Source organism: Protopterus annectens, chromosome 3.part1, assembly GCF_019279795.1.
Source record: "Protopterus annectens isolate FY-2018-M chromosome 3.part1, PAN1.0, whole genome shotgun sequence".
Lineage (NCBI taxonomy): Eukaryota > Metazoa > Chordata > Ceratodontiformes > Protopteridae > Protopterus > Protopterus annectens.
Genome location: NC_056732.1, coordinates 1,789,662,687 through 1,789,680,031, shown reverse-complemented (window position 1 = coordinate 1,789,680,031; position 17,345 = coordinate 1,789,662,687). Strand labels below are relative to the sequence as shown.

Below are 17,345 nucleotides of genomic sequence, written 5' to 3'. Positions count from 1 at the left end.
ATGGAGGAACACAGAAACCAAATACAAAGCCCAGGGATCAGCAAAATCTGATCACTGGAACAATAGGCTAGGAAAGTTTAGGAAAGGAGAAATATTTTTGTTTTTTTGTTTTTGCAAACAGACAGAAAAATGCAGTAAATGCTTTGTTTTCGACTAAATTGCTATCAAAGGCTGGTACACTTGAGTGTATTAGCCTGTTTGTTACTTTTAAGCAATACTTTAGCCACAAGTGCAATCAACAATATAAGCTCACAAAAACAGGAAAATAAGGTAATAAAACAGTAATATAGGCACAAACAGTAGTCGAAAACCTCAAAAGATCGAAAAATGCAAACAAAAAGTTTAAAAAATACTTATGATCAAGAAAGTTGCTTTCTCTGCTCTCTGCTGGCTTAGGAACTCTGCAGGGGACCACGAGGAGCTATGCCTAGTTCTCTAATGCCAGAAAAGCCTGCCAAAGCGTGCTTTAAAGCAGGGGCTGGAAAAACAGGAAATGACCCAAAATGGCGGCCAATTACTAGTTGCTGCTTCTAACCACTCCTCTGAGGACAAACAAGCAGCTCAGTACTCCCCACTCCCACTGGTGAGTAAAGAAACTACCTCTGGCCACACAAGAAAATGGAGGAACACAGAAACCAAATACAAAGCCCAGGGATCAGCAAAATCTGATCACTGGAACAACTAACTAGGAAAGTGTAGGAAAGGAGAAATATTTTTTGTTTTTGTTTTTTGCAAACAGACAGAAAAAATACAGTAAATGCTTTCTTTTCGACTAAATTGCTATCAAAGGCAGGAACACTTGAGAGTATTAGCCTGTTTGTTACACAAGCAATACTTTAGCCCACAAGTGCAATCAACAATATAAGCTCACAAAAACAGGAAAATAAGGTAATAAAACAGTAATATAGGCACAAACAGTAGTCGAAAAGCTCAAAAGATCGAAAAATGCAAACTAAAAAGTTTAAAAAAATACTTATGATCAAGAAAGTTGCTTTTTCTGCTCTCTGCTGGCTTAGGAACTCTGCAGGGGACCACGAGGAGCTATGCCTAGTTCTCTAATGCCAGAAAAGCCTGCCAAAGCGTGCTTTATAGCAGGGGCTGGAAAAACAGGAAATGACCTAAAATGGCTGACGAATTACTAGTTGCTGCTTCTAACCACTCCTCTGAGGACAAACAAGCAGCTCAGTACTCCCACTCCCACTGGTGAGTAAAGAAACTACCTCTGGCCACACAAGAAAATGGAGGAACACAGAAACCAAATACAAAGCCCAGGGATCAGCAAAATCTGATCACTGGAACAATAGCTAGGAAAGTGTAGGAAAGGAGAAATATTTTTTGTTTTTGTTTTGCAAACAGACAGAAAAAAATGCAGTAAATGCTTTGTTTTCGACTAAATTGCTATCAAAGGCTGGTACACTTGAGTGTATTAGCCTGTTTGTTACACAAGCAATACTTTAGCCCACAAGTGCAATCAACAATATAAGCTCACAAAAACAGGAAAAAAAGGTAATAAAACAGTAATATAGGCACAAACAGTAGTCGAAAAGCTCAAAAGATCGAAAAATGCAAACTAAAAAGTTTAAAAAATACTTATGGTCAAGAAAGTTGCTTTTCTGCTCTCTGCTGGCTTAGGAACTCTGCAGGGGACCACGAGGAGCTATGCCTAGTTCTCTAATGCCAGAAAAGCCTGCCAAAGCGTGCTTTATAGCAGGGGCTGGAAAAAACAGGAAATGACCCAAAATGGCCGAAATTACTAGTTGCTGCTTCTAACCACTCCTCTGAGGACAAACAAGCAGCTCAGTACTCCCCACTCCCACTGGTGAGTAAAGAAACTACCTCTGGCCACACAAGAAAATGGAAGAACACAGAAACCAAATACAAAGCCCAGGGATCAGCAAAATCTGATCACTGGAACAACTAGCTAGGAAAGTTTAGGAAAGGAGAAATATTTTTTGTTTTTTTTTTTGCAAACAGACAGAAAAAATGCAGCAAATGCTTTGTTTTCGACTAAATTGCTATCAAAGGCTGGTACACTTGAGTGTATTAGCCTGTTTATTACACAAGCAATACTTTAGCCCACAAGTGCAATCAACAATATAAGCTCACAAAAACAGGAAAATAAGGCAATAAAACAGTAATATAGGCACAAACAGTAGTGAAAAGCTCAAAAGATCGAAAAATGCAAACTAAAAAGCTTAAAAATACTTATGATCAAGAAAGTTGCTTTTTCTGCTCTCTGCTGGCTTAGGAACTCTGCAGGGGACCACGAGGAGCTATGCCTAGTTCTCTAATGCCAGAAAAGCCTGCCAAAGCGTGCTTTATAGCAGAGGGCTGGAAAAAACAGGAAATGACCCAAAATGGCCGACGAATTACTAGTTGCTGCTTCTAACCACTCCTCTGAGGACAAACAAGCAGCTCAGTACTCCCCACTCCCACTGGTGAGTAAAGAAACTACCTCTGGCCACACAAGAAAATGGAGGAACACAGAAACCAAATACAAAGCCCAGGGATCAGCAAAATCTGATCACTGGAACAACTAGCTAGGAAAGTTTAGGAAAGGAGAAATATTTTTTTTGTTTTTTTGCAAACAGACAGAAAAAAATGCAGTAAATGCTTTGTTTTCGACTAAATTGCTATCAAAGGCTGGTACACTTGAGTGTATTAGCCTGTTTGTTACTTTTAAGCAATACTTTAGCCCACAAGTGCAATCAACAATATAAGCTCACAAAAACAGGAAAATAAGGTAATAAAACAGTAATATAGGCACAAACAGTAGTCGAAAAGCTCAAAAGATCGAAAAATGCAAACTAAAAAGTTTAAAAAAATACTTATGATCAAGAAAGTTGCTTTTTCTGCTCTCTGCTGGCTTAGGAACTCTGCAGGGGACCACGAGGAGCTATGCCTAGTTCTCTAATGCCAGAAAAGCCTGCCAAAGCGTGCTTTATAGCAGGGGCTGGAAAAACAGGAAATGACCCAAAATGGCCGACAATTACTAGTTGCTGCTTCTAACCACTCCTCTGAGGACAAACAAGCAGCTCAGTACTCCCCACTCCCACTGGTGAGTAAAGAAACTACCTCTGGCCACACAAGAAAATGGAGGAACACAGAAACCAAATACAAAGCCCAGGGATCAGCAAAATCTGATCACTGGAACAACTAACTAGGAAAGTTTAGGAAAGGAGAAATATTTTTTGTTTTTTGTTTTTGCAAACAGACAGAAAAAATGCAGTAAATGCTTTGTTTTCGACTAAATTGCTATCAAAGGCTGGTACACTTGAGTGTATTAGCCTGTTTGTTACACAAGCAATACTTTAGCCCACAAGTGCAATCAACAATATAAGCTCACAAAAACAGGAAAATAAGGTAATAAAACAGTAATATAGGCACAAACAGTAGTCGAAAAGCTCAAAAGATCGAAAAATGCAAACTGAAAAGCTTAAAAATACTTATGATCAAGAAAGTTGCTTTTTCTGCTCTCTGCTGGCTTAGGAACTCTGCAGGGGACCACGAGGAGCTATGCCTAGTTCTCTAATGCCAGAAAAGCCTGCCAAAGCGTGCTTTATAGCAGGGGCTGGAAAAAACAGGAAATGACCCAAAATGGCCTTCCACTTACTAGTTGCTGCTTCTAACCACTCCTCTGAGGACAAAAAAGCAGCTCAGTACCCCCACTCCCACTGGTGAGCAAAGAAACTACCTCTGGCCACACAAGAAAATGGAGGAACACAGAAACCAAATACAAAGCCCAGGGATCAGCAAAATCTGATCACTGGAACAACTAACTAGGAAAGTGTAGGAAAGGAGAAATATTTTTTGTTTTTGTTTTTTTGCAAACAGACAGAAAAAATGCAGTAAATGCTTTGTTTTCGACTAAATTGCTATCAAAGGCTGGTACACTTGAGTGTATTAGCCTGTTTGTTACTTTTAAGCAATACTTTAGCCCACAAGTGCAATCAACAATATAAGCTCACAAAAACAGGAAAATAAGGTAATAAAACAGTAATATAGGCACAAACAGTAGTCGAAAAGCTCAAAAGATCGAAAAATGCAAACTAAAAAGTTTAAAAAATACTTATGATCAAGAAAGTTGCTTTTTCTGCTCTCTGCTGGCTTAGGAACTCTGCAGGGGACCACGAGGAGCTATGTCTGAAAGTGTGGAAGGCATTGTGGCCTTGCAAGGCTGGTGTACTCTATGCAGCCATGAACCAAGCTTCTGTAACTGCACAGACGTCAACATCTTCCAGGGAGAGAAGTACTTCCAGAAAGTGCAGTTTCTTGTTTAAACTCCTAGCACTTAACAATATAACCTTTAATTTATTTGTGATATTTTCATGTCAGAAATTTTGTTCTTGAGAACTTGCCTAAAAATGTCACTATGGGGTAGGCAAGTGCCTAAGCCAATAACTGAAAGCCTAGAGGTAACAGGTGAAGACTATCTCTGACAAAGCAGTGTGGTCTATCAACCATGTCATTCCAGGCTGACAGGAAATGGATCCCCTCAGAATGACACCAGAAATTAAGCCAATTGTTGAAGTCAATCATTTTTTGTTTATATTGTGGTATCATCCTAGGTGAAGGTAGAATGCTGCTCAAGTCTAGGGACATACCTCCATAGGACACATATTCATAAAGTCCTAAGACCCTTTTCAACCATGGCTCAGGCCACAGTTGTTACAATCAAGTCATGTAAACAATGTAACAAAGGATTGTATTTTTAAGACACATTACAAAGTATTAACATACATTACATAGCATGACAATTGCATCCACAAGTCAATTTGAATTAAACTCTTACACTGAAAGTCTTAGAACTTTTTGGCATTGGGAGGAAACAGAAACTTCAGTTAGTTGCAGTTTTGAAAGTCTTGCATTGTGTGAACTTTGATATTTGACACAGAATTTTCTATATTATTATTATGCAGCTCAATGTTTACATGTGGTTACAAAAATTTACAATTTTTTGAGAACCAAGATATAAATGTACATACTTAAAGTCAAACTGCATATTTATTTATTTACAAATGATCTGTACATAGTACAGAGGGAAAACAAAAGGGAGATTACAGACAGTTTAGGACTGTATTTTCAGCACATATTAAATGTTATGCATTAGATTGCATTAATTATCCACTGTCTGTGTAACACTTACATGTGTTGATCTGACCTACATGAGAATTAATATTTTTTTCTGAGATTGATGTAGCTATAGGTACATATATACACACATTAGTCTTCAATGATTTTTATCAAGATAATGAATTATGATAACATAATGGCATGAGGTTGTTTTATGCTAGCATCAGAAAATATAAATAAATAAATCCTGTGATGTCTACCAGGATGACATTTGTGCCACTCTCACTTTTTCCCTACACATAGGGGGGGCAGATGGGTAGAATCAGTAGCAATGGGCTAAATGGTCAACATGCAAGAGAGTCCCTTTTTCTAACATACCCCCACATTTATCATACTTATATAGTTTTACTACTAATGCCTCATCTTTTGCATTTACCTAAGTTAACACTTTGTACAAATTCAATGAAGTAGTATATACTACTGCGTTAATTAACCCTAAAGCTCTTTCCTCTTTATAGGTTCATAGTTTAGTACTAGGCTTGTGGGCCATTATAAACCTAGCCAATTACCCCATGTAAGAATCAAACCGTGCACCTTTTGTTTGTAAGGTAAATACCTGAACCATTAACTATATTCTTAATACTATTCACATATACAGAAAGCATGCTAAATTTTCCATTTTCCTTAAATCCATGGTTTCATAAGTTCATAGCTAATTACAGGCTAACTTTCTTAATAGACCATTCTAAGCCTATTCGAGTTCCCTCCCAGAGATGAAAGTCACACAGTGCATCTTGTGTTTGTGAGTCACAGACATTACCCAGTATACCAACCCCGAATCATTAGCTGAATGTCTTCTTTTTCATCGGTTCCCTTTGTCTTTATTTGTACTTAAATCTTTAAATTTTCCTTTTCTCTCCTTTACTCTTTCAACAATAGAATTCATGCTTTGCTTTTACCACCTCCCAATTTATGTTTTCTTAATTAAGTCTGAACCTTCTGCTGTGTCCTCTTTATTTTTTGTCATCTATTTTTTCTTCTATTTCTACAACTTCAAAAAAATTCCTTCTCTTTGTCCATTTTCTTTATTTTTCTCACTCTTATTTTCATTTTTACAATCCATCCATAAATGTCCAATTTTGATACATTTATAACATTTCAATTCACATTGTTTTGCATCATATTCCATTTCCCCACAAATATAACATTTGCTTTTATCACAGCTACTTATCAAATGTCCTTCTTTTCCACATTTTCCACAAAAAAACATGTTTTGGGTTGGTCCCCAGTATTTTACAACACCCCTATTCCCCACCACATTTTTCATTCATATATATATATATATATATATATATATATATATATATATATATATATATATATATATATAAATGTTTTCTCATTCTATTTTTAACACAATATTACAATCTCATCTACGAGTACATAAGGATCTATTTTTATATCTCAGAATGCCATATCATCGAATTGCTAATTGTCAAAATGAAAGGCACAAAAAACACTTTAATGAATGGTCAGTACCTCGTAAATTACAGTTAGCCAACATGGTGAACTTGCCCCTTCTCCAATGTAGTGCGATCCCAGAGTTAGTATATTTAGCAGGGGTGAGGGGGCACAGTACCCCTCATGGGGGTGTGGGGGTGAAGCCCCCCACTATGGCAGATTTTATTTGTTTTGCTTTATTGTTTTATTTCATGGTGGCCAACTGTGTTTTTTCCGGGGACAATTTATGACTTACTGACCAGTAGTTTTCATCTCAACAATTAGCAATTTAATGATATTGCATTACAAGATATAAAAGTAGACCTGTCCATAAATCCCTTTTATCATAAGCTTTTGCAATGTCCAGTACTGCTTTATATCAAGTGCCCTTTCAAGGTCTCTCTTTCCACCTCTGTTCAAAACTGTACATACGTTTTTCCTTTTTGTTTCCCTGTGAAATGCTTTTATCACATAAAAATTCCATTGGATACAGTCTTTCTATTTTTCATATTCTCCAAGAAAATTTTCTATTGAAAAAAACAGTCTCATATATAATGTCACAAAATGTCTATTTGTTAATAAGAATACATTCTCTTGCCTCATGTGGTTTTACATCAAAAGGAGCTATTAAATTGTCCCACACATCATACATGTCCATTTTTTTCTCTTTTTTACTTTAAATCCTTATCCATGAAAACCATTTTTAATTTTCTTCTGCCTTCTTTTCTGTTACTCCCCCTTTGTCTTCATTTACTTTCTCTGCATATGTTTTCTTTTCCATCTCACCACTATTCTTCAGGATTGTATCTGCACCCTCCATTTGTACTTTCTCCATAATGTTCCCCCAGAAAACACCTCCTTCACTTTTTGTCTCACTCTGCATCACCATTATATTCCTGGAACCCTCCCAACTGGAGGGTTATAATTATACATCCATCATTTGTCGACTCATCACTATCAAACAGATTTCTTTGAAACATCTACTCAGAATCCTGTATACATTCTCTGGTCTTGATATTTGCTTTCTCCTCCATTTCTCTGACCACTCTATTACCTCCTTCTCTCTCCATCTGCCTCCCTGTTTCTCCAGGCCACATCTGCTCCTAGAATGGAAACAGGAAGTGCCCCTGCAAAATGGGTTCCATTCAGAAGAAAGACGAGTAGAGGAAGTTCCTTGATGCTCTGGTGAAATGTACCTTAGTGGTATAAATACTACCTCAGATCTCCCTGAAAAGAGGCCACTGACCTAGGGGGACTAATCTGGTTAACAAAAGATAAATTAAAATTAATTAACCTCATGCAGGTCAGCATGTACCTGGCTTGGCACTTGGGTTTCACTGTAACTGCAGCATTAGAAATCTGCACATGAGAAGGTAATGACCATCACATACATATACATATATACAGAAATTTAAAGTAAGGTAATTTTACTGTGACAGGAACAATAAAGACTTTTACTTGTAGATATCTGCTTACATGACTGACAGCCCTTCATCTCCTCCCTGTGTAACATAGCCCTGTTCATACATTCTCCTCTGACTTCTCCTGCTACAGTTTTTACAAAACAGTCAGATCAGAATAAAAGCTGATTCTCTCACCTTGACAGCAGAGATGTTCTGTTCCTGACTGCTTTGACACTCTTTGAGATGTTTCATTTTCACTTCTAGAGAAGATACAGTATTCTTCAGCTTGTCCTGGATATATTAAACAGTATTACGATAGTAAATATTTAATACAAAAGTTTATGCATTAAAATGTTCAGTTTATATGCTCTAACAGAAGATAGTTTTTTAATGATTTGCAACAATAAAATAAAAGAAAGTCATTGCTAGTTTTGGCAGCTTGGGCATCTCCTCAGACTGGCACCCCATTCAATCCAAAAAACAAAAAAATGGTCTTCCCAATGAGGACCCCAGAAAAACTGTAACCATCTCCATGCTACAGTTATAATTACTAACATAATGGCCTCCTGATTAAAGTGTAAAAGCAGTACTGGCACCTGTTTATGACGTCATAGTACCACCTTCCATGCTACAGTTACTAATTACTAACATAATGGCCTCCTGACTAAAGTGTGAAAGCAGTACTGGCACCTGTTTATGATGTCACAGTACCACCTTCCATGCTACAGTTACTAATTACTAACATAATAACCTCCTGACTAAAGTGTGAAAGTAGTACTGGCACCTGTTCATGATGTCACAGTATCACCTAACATGCTACAGTTACTAATTATTAACATAATGACCTCCTGACTAAAGTGTGAAAGCAGTACTGGCACCTGTTTATGAAGTCGTAGTACCACCTTCCATGCTACAGTTACTAATTACTAACATAATAACCTCCTGACTAAAGTGTGAAAGTAGTACTGGCACCTGTTCATGATGTCACAGTATCACCTTCCATGCTACAGTTACTAATTATTAACATAATGACCTCCTGACTAAAGTGTGAAAGTAGTACTGGCACCTGTTCAGGATGTCACAGTATCACCTTCCATGCTACAGTTACTAATTACTAACATAATGACCTCCTGACTAAAGTGTAAAAGCAGTACTGGCACCTGTTTATGAAGTCGTAGTACCACCTTCCATGCTACAATTACTAATTACTAACATAATGACCTCCTGACTAAAGTGTGAAAGCAGTACTGGCACCTGTTTATGATGTCACAGGACCACCTTCCTTGCTACAGTTACTAATTACTAACATAATGACCTCCTGACTAAAGTGTGAAAGCAGTACTGGCACCTGTTTATGAAGTCACAGTATCACCTTCCATGCTACAGTTACTAATTACTAACATAATGACCTCCTGCCTAAAGTGTGAAAGCAGTACTGGCACCTGTTTATGATGTCACGGTACCACCTTCCATGCTCCAGTTACTAATTACTAACATAATGCCCTCCTGACTAAAGTGTGAAAGCAGTACTGGCACCTGTTTATGATGTCAGGGTACCACCTTCCATGCTACAGTTACTAATTACTAACATAATGCCCTCCTGACTAAAGCATGAAAGCAGTACTGGCACCTGTTTATGATGTCACAGTACCACCTTCCATGCTACAGTTACTAATTAATAACATAATGACCTCCTGACTACAGTGTGAAAGCAGTACTGGCACCTGTTTATGATGTCACAGTACCACCGTCCATGCTACAGTTACTAATTACTAACATAATGACCTCCTGACTAAAGTGTGAAAGCAGTACTGGCACCTGTTTATGAAGTTACAGTACCACCTTCCATGCTACAGTTGCTAATTACTAATATAATGACCCTCTGACTAAAGTGTGAAAGCAGTACTGGCACCTGTTTATGATGTCACAGTACCACCTTCCATGCTACAGTTACTAATTACTAACATAATGACCTCCTGACTAATGTGTGAAAGCAGTACTGGCACCTGTTTATGATGTCGCAGTACCACCATCCATGCTACAGTTACTAATTACTAACATAATGACCTCCTGACTAAAGTGTGAAAGCAGTACTGGCACCTGTTTATGATGTCACACTACCACCTATGACTTTTTTACAGAATGCCAGCATTGCACTTGTGCCCCACTGGCAAGTGATGATCACACCCCCCTAACACCTTGTGCCCATGGCAGCCACCCCTTACCCCAACACTAATTACAACCCAGAATTAAAATACTTTAATCACAGCAAGGTGGCATTTAATGAAAGATTATTTGTAGTTATAGAACAAAACCGAGTCATCAGGTATGGCTGCCATTTTATAAATAAGTATATATTAGAGAACAGGCCAGTTGATGCTCTGGGCAGTTTTCTGAATTGTCAGCCCTTCAAAAAAAAAAAAAAAAAAAAATAAGTGTTCTTCTGTTTTCTTGTAACAGTAGCAAACAGTTTGCTACAAGTGTAACAAGCACCTTGCTACAGCTACTACCACAAACTGACCTTCATCCATAACCATGAATGCAGTATCACCATTCATTCATGAAGCTGTGACTTCCCTGTGGTTCAAAATTCAATGCTGTTACTGCACTTGCCACCCCATTTCGACTTACCAACTGTGCACTCTTACAACTTGTGCCAAGGACAGTTGCCCCTTTAGCCCACCCAAGTTACAGGTCTGGCTCAGAGAAAGACACTTAACTTTTGTGTGAGAGAGAGAGAGAGAGAGACAGACAGAGAGATGGAGGGAGAGAGAGTATGCATGTGTGTGTGTGTGTGTGTGTGTGTGTGTGTGTGTGTGTGCGAGAAAGAGTGTGCATGTCCGTGCACGTGTGTATGTGTGTGTGAGAGAGAGTGTGCATGTGCATGCGCACGTGTGTGTGTAAGCTTGAGACTTTAGTATGCCAGGTTATGACCTGCCATAAAACTAAAGCTTCTCCCAGCATGTTATAGTAGAGCAATATTTCATCAAGCAGGGAAGGAAACAACATAAGTTAATTATTCTGGCATTTAATGATAACACATTACAATAAAGAGAGATGTCCAAGAAGATTAGTTAAATCAAGGGAAGGAAAACAAGTTATAATTTATAATTTATTAATCTTCTTAATATTCAGTCTTTGTAAGATTGATGTTTTGGTTAATGGAAAATGTAACTGCAGTAATTTTGAAATCATATTGATGTGTTATGAAAAGGCAGGGACTACCAAGAGAATAAATTATTAGTTTAAAATATATGGATGTTGTGTGCAGTTAGTGTAGTTTAACTAAATAAAAGAAAAAGAGAGAGAGAGATAGATAGAGGAGTAAAACAATGTGTTGACATTTCAGTTTAAAATTCTGACCTTTAATCATCTTGAGTGGATGCAAAACAAAACTAGAATGCTATACTGACTGTTTTCATCAAAATGTGAATCATCAAATCCTGAAATTGCAACAACAGACTTGTTACAACATTTTCCTCTGTATGAATGACAACAGACATCTTGTGATCCGACCGCATCATCATTATTATAAAAGAGGCAGACAACTTTCAGATCACACCTACTACAGGCAACTGACTGTTGATCCAGCTGAACAGTATACATGAGAACCAAGGGACATTATTAACCACTTCCCAGATCACACCAATTACAGACAGCTGACTGATTCAGCTGAACAGTATATGAAAACCAAGGGACCTAATGAACCACTTCCCAGATCACACCTACTACAGACAGCTGACTGATGATCCAGCTGAACAGTACACAAGAGAACCGAGGAACTTTATTAACAACTTCCCAGATCACATCTAGGACAAATAAATTAACCTCATTCCTAATTAGCCTAGGCAAGGGTTTTTTTTTTTTTTTTTACATGCTGCCAAATAGCCATAATTGAGGAAACCCATTAAAACCAATAGTGTCAGGCAAAAGAACCCTGACAGAAACTTTTCCTGGGTTCATGGAGAAAATTCTGAAACCACTAGTCAGTGAAAAAGACATCTATATTCAAAATATTATTTGCTTTCTTTGCATTTTGTCAAGTTATCATGACCTACCACTTAATAGCATTTTAGACACCATTGGACAGGACTGGCCTTTGGTTAACTGGTGCCCTAGGTAAAAGAGCTCCACAGCTCTTCCAACACCACCCAGTGCCCCCATCCTGATTTACCTGCACCATCCAATTCACTGGAAAAGCACCCCTACTAGAGCGGTGCCCCAGGAGGCCACCTAGCTGGCCTATGCCTAAGGCCGGCTATGCCATTGGATGTAGCATCATGACTCCCTTTTGAAATATCACCACTCAAAATACCAAGTGCAGAAAAAAAAAAAAATAAAAAAAAAAAAGAAAGAAATCTTGAAAATTGCTCTTCTCCTTAAAAATCATTTCTGCAAGGAGATTAATCAACCTGGCATCTCCCAAACTTATATATACCAACTCTGAGATCACCATATCTCAGAGAAAATGGAATATTCTGAGAAATGGCATCTTGGACCTAGTATATAGAAGTCTGATCTTTCAGCCATTCAGTCTCCATGCTTTGGAATTCACTCTAGCAGGTACTGACATTTCAAATGGTTATTAGCATCACTCTACAAAAACATCTCACACAAGGATAGCATTGCTCCCTATACAGTGGGTAACGTACACAACTTAGTGAGATGCATACTAACTTTAACATTAATAGAGTCTACAGGCATAGAAATGGACATCATAGTGGTATCACAGTATTCAAACATCCTTATGGCAAACTTAGGCAGGGAATTTCTAGAACACTGCAAAGACAGACAGAACACTCACATTTCTGATTTAATGGAAGACGTAGTCATAGTTTGGACACACCGCACTGACTACTCAAAGAATTCCATCAGAGACTCAACAGAATCCACCAATCTATTAAACTCTTAATATTATTAAGTGTAAAGTGGGGCATGGGAGATAAAACATTTACAAGCAGGGGCCTGGAACATGAACCATTTACAGGCTGCCTGTGTCCATTAGAGACATAGTTGCCAACCCATGAATAAATTTCCTGTTCCTCATCCAATTGTCCAAGTTACACTTGAACTGGGTTAGGGAGGAACTTTTCTTCACATGAATGGGGAGCCTGTTCCAGAGATGGGGTAGTCTCTGGGATACATACCTGTTTCTCTAGCAGGTCCTATTTATATCACAGGAAATGTTTAAGTCTTTAAAACAGATAATTCTGGTGCTGTTTGTTTTGTGGATGTGCAGGAGGTCCATCAGAGTGGGGTCTGACAATGCCCTGAATGTCAGGGATAGCTCTACCCTCAAAAGCCTGTAGGGGACAGAATACGAGGATAGGGCTTTGAGGTGGTCTGCACAGGACATTTTACTTATGCCCTGTATTATTTTAGTCAGGAACCTCAGTGGATGTTCCAATTGTTGGACATGCCTGATTAGGTATACACTAAAGGGGGCATTGTACTCAATGATAGGTCTGATGAATGCAGAATACAATGGAACAATGACTTCCTTGGACTTAGATGTCATACCTTTGTTTATAAGCTGCACAAAATAGAATGAATTTCTCACCACTATAGACATGTGAGGGTCAAAGGCTAGATTATGAAACTGTGAAACTATGAATCTATATTACTTTCTGTGTGAGTCCCTAAGTCCCTGACTACTGGGTCAACTATAAGGGGTGTGTTGTCAATACGATAGTTACCAGGGGTGGATGACTTCCCAAAGGATACTATATTGCATTTCTTGGCATTTAGTTTTAGACCATGGCTCTGACACCAGTTGTTTGCCTGTGTCAGCCCTTCCTGGAGAACATTTGTGTCAGTTTGGTATTCAGTGACAGCTCCTAATTTGCAATCATCTCCAAATTTTGTCAGCCAGAGGCCATTGACATTGGCCTTGACTTCCGAGAAGTAAATGCCTAAAAGGAGCAGTCCAAGAACCATTCTTTGAAGGACTCCATTTGTGACCAGCCTCCTTGTAGAGGTGGACTCCTCAATTCTAACTTCCTGGGTCTTGTCTGTCAGCCAGATGGCTATCTACTAGGAGACATACGGATTTCTACCTAGCCTCTTGAGTTTGTCAACAATGCCTGAGTGGGGTATTGTGTCAAATGCCTCCGCCAGGTCAAGGTAGGCAGTGTGAACCATTTTGCCCTCATCCATTGCTTTGGTGACCTTCTCAAAGAATTCCATCAGGTTGAGTAGGTATGTCCTGCCCTTGATGAGACTAAACTGGGTTGGGTCCATTGTCTGGAGGTTTACTATATCTCTATTGATCAGTTCCATGATAATTCTTTTCATGGCTTTAAATATAAAACTAGTGACACTTATGGGTCTGTATTTTCCAGGTTCTGTAAATGTCCCACCTTTGTGTATAGGGATGACTGTTACTGTTCTCCATTCATGAGGCATGAAACCTGTTTGGAGGCTATAGTTAAACAGCAATTCCAGAGGGCCTGATAGGTCATGTTTCATGCTATTTAGAAGGTATCCTGGGATATTATCTGGGCCTATTGATGTAGTGTTCTTGGTCTTAGAGAAAGCATTAAGGAGCTGTTCCCTAGTGATAGCAAGGTGAGTTATATTTGGTGGTATTTCCTGAGGGAAGGTTGAGGAGGACAGAGGGATAAAGTTGCAGTTGAAGTTATTGGCCAGTAGGTTTGCTATATCTTCTGGCTCAGGTCTGGGAGGCCAAATTTGCCTCAAAATTGGCTTTGGTAGACTTTATTTGCCTTGGCTTAACAATGCACAATTAATGCTACTCTTATTTTTCTCAATAAAATCTCTAACTGCTGATTTTAAAATCCTTTCATTAGATAAAACAGAAATCAAAATCATAAAGTCAGCTAAATTACTAGGAATTACAATTGATGATAAACTCACCTTTGAGCCACCTCATATTCTTAACACAGTAAAGAAAACACATTTTAAATTAGACAAACTATACCTTGCTTATCCCCTCTCTTCTATATGGAAGTGCCAGTTTCACCAACCTTCACTCATCTCTCAGTAAAAGACTCCAGTCCTGCTATTACAAAATAGCCAAATTTGCTTCAGGCAAGCCTAACCGGATGCATCACTGCCAAGCAATCTCATAACTGAACTTGCTCGAATTCTCCCACTACCTCTGCTATACCCAATTGACTCTAACCCACAAATTAGTCTATAAACCTGATAGCTGTCCAGCTCTCTGCTTCAGCCTTCATACTTACACTCCAACCAAAATCGTAGATCCTCCTACAAACATCTACTAAATGTTACCAAACCCAATAAAAGAGCAGGACAAAGTCTTTATTCTCATAGCATTGCTAAACTTTGGAACTCCTTACCCCGTATATAACACAAATCAGCTGTACTAAAGCATTTAAATCAGCATTAAAAAACATTACCTCAGGAACCCCACTTGTTCCTGCACTACAGACATCAAGCCTCTTTAAACGATTGTGTATGCAATCAGTGTATGTAGGCAATGTATGTAATGTATGTGTACCATGCATGAGTACAGTGTTTAAACCACTGTATGTGTAAATGTATGTAATGTATGTGTACCATGCATGAGTACAGCGTTTAAACCACTGTATGTGTAAATGTATGTAATGCATGTGTACCATGCATGAGTACAGCGTTTAAACCACTGTATGTGTAAATGTATGTAATGCATGTGTACCATGCATGAGTACAGCGTTTAAACCACTGTATGTGTAAATGTATGTAATGTATGTGTACCATGCATGAGTACAGCGTTTAAACCACTGTATGTGTAAATGTATGTAATGTATGTGTACCATGCATGAGTACAGCGTTTAAACCACTGTATGTGTAAATGTATGTAATGTATGTGTACCATGCATGAGTACAGCGTTTAAACCACTGTATGTGTAAATGTATGTAATGTATGTGTACCATGCATGAGTACAGCGTTTAAACCACTGTATGTGTAAATGTATGTAATGTATGTGTACCATGCATGAGTACAGCGTTTAAACCACTGTATGTGTAAATGTATGTAATGTATGTGTACCATGCATGAGTACAGCGTTTAAACCACTGTATGTGTAAATGTATGTGTACCATGCATGAGTACAGCGTTTAAACCACTGTATGTGTAAATGTATGTAATGTATGTGTACCATGCATGAGTACAGCGTTTAAACCACTGTATGTGAAAATGTATGTAATGTATGTGTACCATGCATGAGTACAGTGTTTAAACCACTGTATGTGTAAATGTATGTAATGTATGTGTACCATGCATGAGTACAGCGTTTAAACCACTGTATGTGTAAATGTATGTAATGTATGTGTACCATGCATGAGTACAGCGTTTAAACCACTGTATGTGTAAATGTATGTAATGTATGTGTACCATGCATGAGTACAGCGTTTAAACCACTGTATGTGTAAATGTATGTAATGTATGTGTACCATGCATGAGTACAGCGTTTAAACCACTGTATGTGTAAATGTATGTAATGTATGTGTACCATGCATGAGTACAGCGTTTAAACCACTGTATGTGTAAATGTATGTGTACCATGCATGAGTACAGCGTTTAAACCACTGTATGTGTAAATGTATGTAATGTATGTGTACCATGCATGAGTACAGCGTTTAAACCACTGTATGTGAAAATGTATGTAATGTATGTGTACCATGCATGAGTACAGCGTTTAAACCACTGTATGTGAAAATGTATGTAATGTATGTGTACCATGCATGAGTACAGCGTTTAAACCACTGTATGTGTAACCCAATAAACACTGCATATTTTATGTTTCAGTGATGTCATTTCATCCTATATGTGCTTTACTACTGTTCAGCTTTTGCTCTGGTACAGTCTCTGTGAATTACTGTAGAAATTTATATATACTAATGTACTGTAACCTACTACTTTCTTGTTTCTTGTTAAACTGTGTATATTGTTCAAATTGTATATGGAGCTTTTCTCCCCGGGCCTCCACTGAAAATGGGTCTATGACCCAGTAGACTTTCACGGTAAAAAAATGCCAATAAATAAAAAATAAAATTGCTTGTCCACTGAGTTATTTGTTTAGTTTGATGATGCTTTTATCCTGCTGGGTGCTGTACCTCATAATTTTTGCAATGATTTTCTTCCTGCTGTTAAACAGCCTACTGATTTTGTGATTCTACCAGGGTAGCTTGTTTTTTGAGTTAGTTCTATACTTTTTCCTGGTGGGTAAAGCTGCCTCTATGCAGCTATTAACATGCTTGTACAGGGTTTCTGTGAACAGCTCTGCATAGGCAGAAGTGTTTTTAGGGTTTATGAGGGCTTGGCATTTTTCCAGGTTATTACTTAACAGCAGGAAGTTAGCTTTAGGTTTTTGGAGTGCCTCCTTGTGGAAACAACATATACAG

At 38.2% G+C, this 17,345-nt stretch overlaps 1 protein-coding gene across 1 annotated transcript in view; it reads right to left on the bottom strand.

Annotated features, from left to right (window-relative positions):
• Positions 1 to 17,345, bottom strand: part of LOC122798676 (zinc-binding protein A33-like) — a 418,021-nt gene that overhangs the window by 374,085 nt on the left and 26,591 nt on the right. The window contains exon 2 of the mRNA XM_044067768.1: positions 8,172 to 8,267. Within this exon, the coding sequence (XP_043923703.1) occupies positions 8,172 to 8,267 (96 nt within the window). The remainder of the gene's footprint in view (positions 1 to 8,171; positions 8,268 to 17,345) is intronic.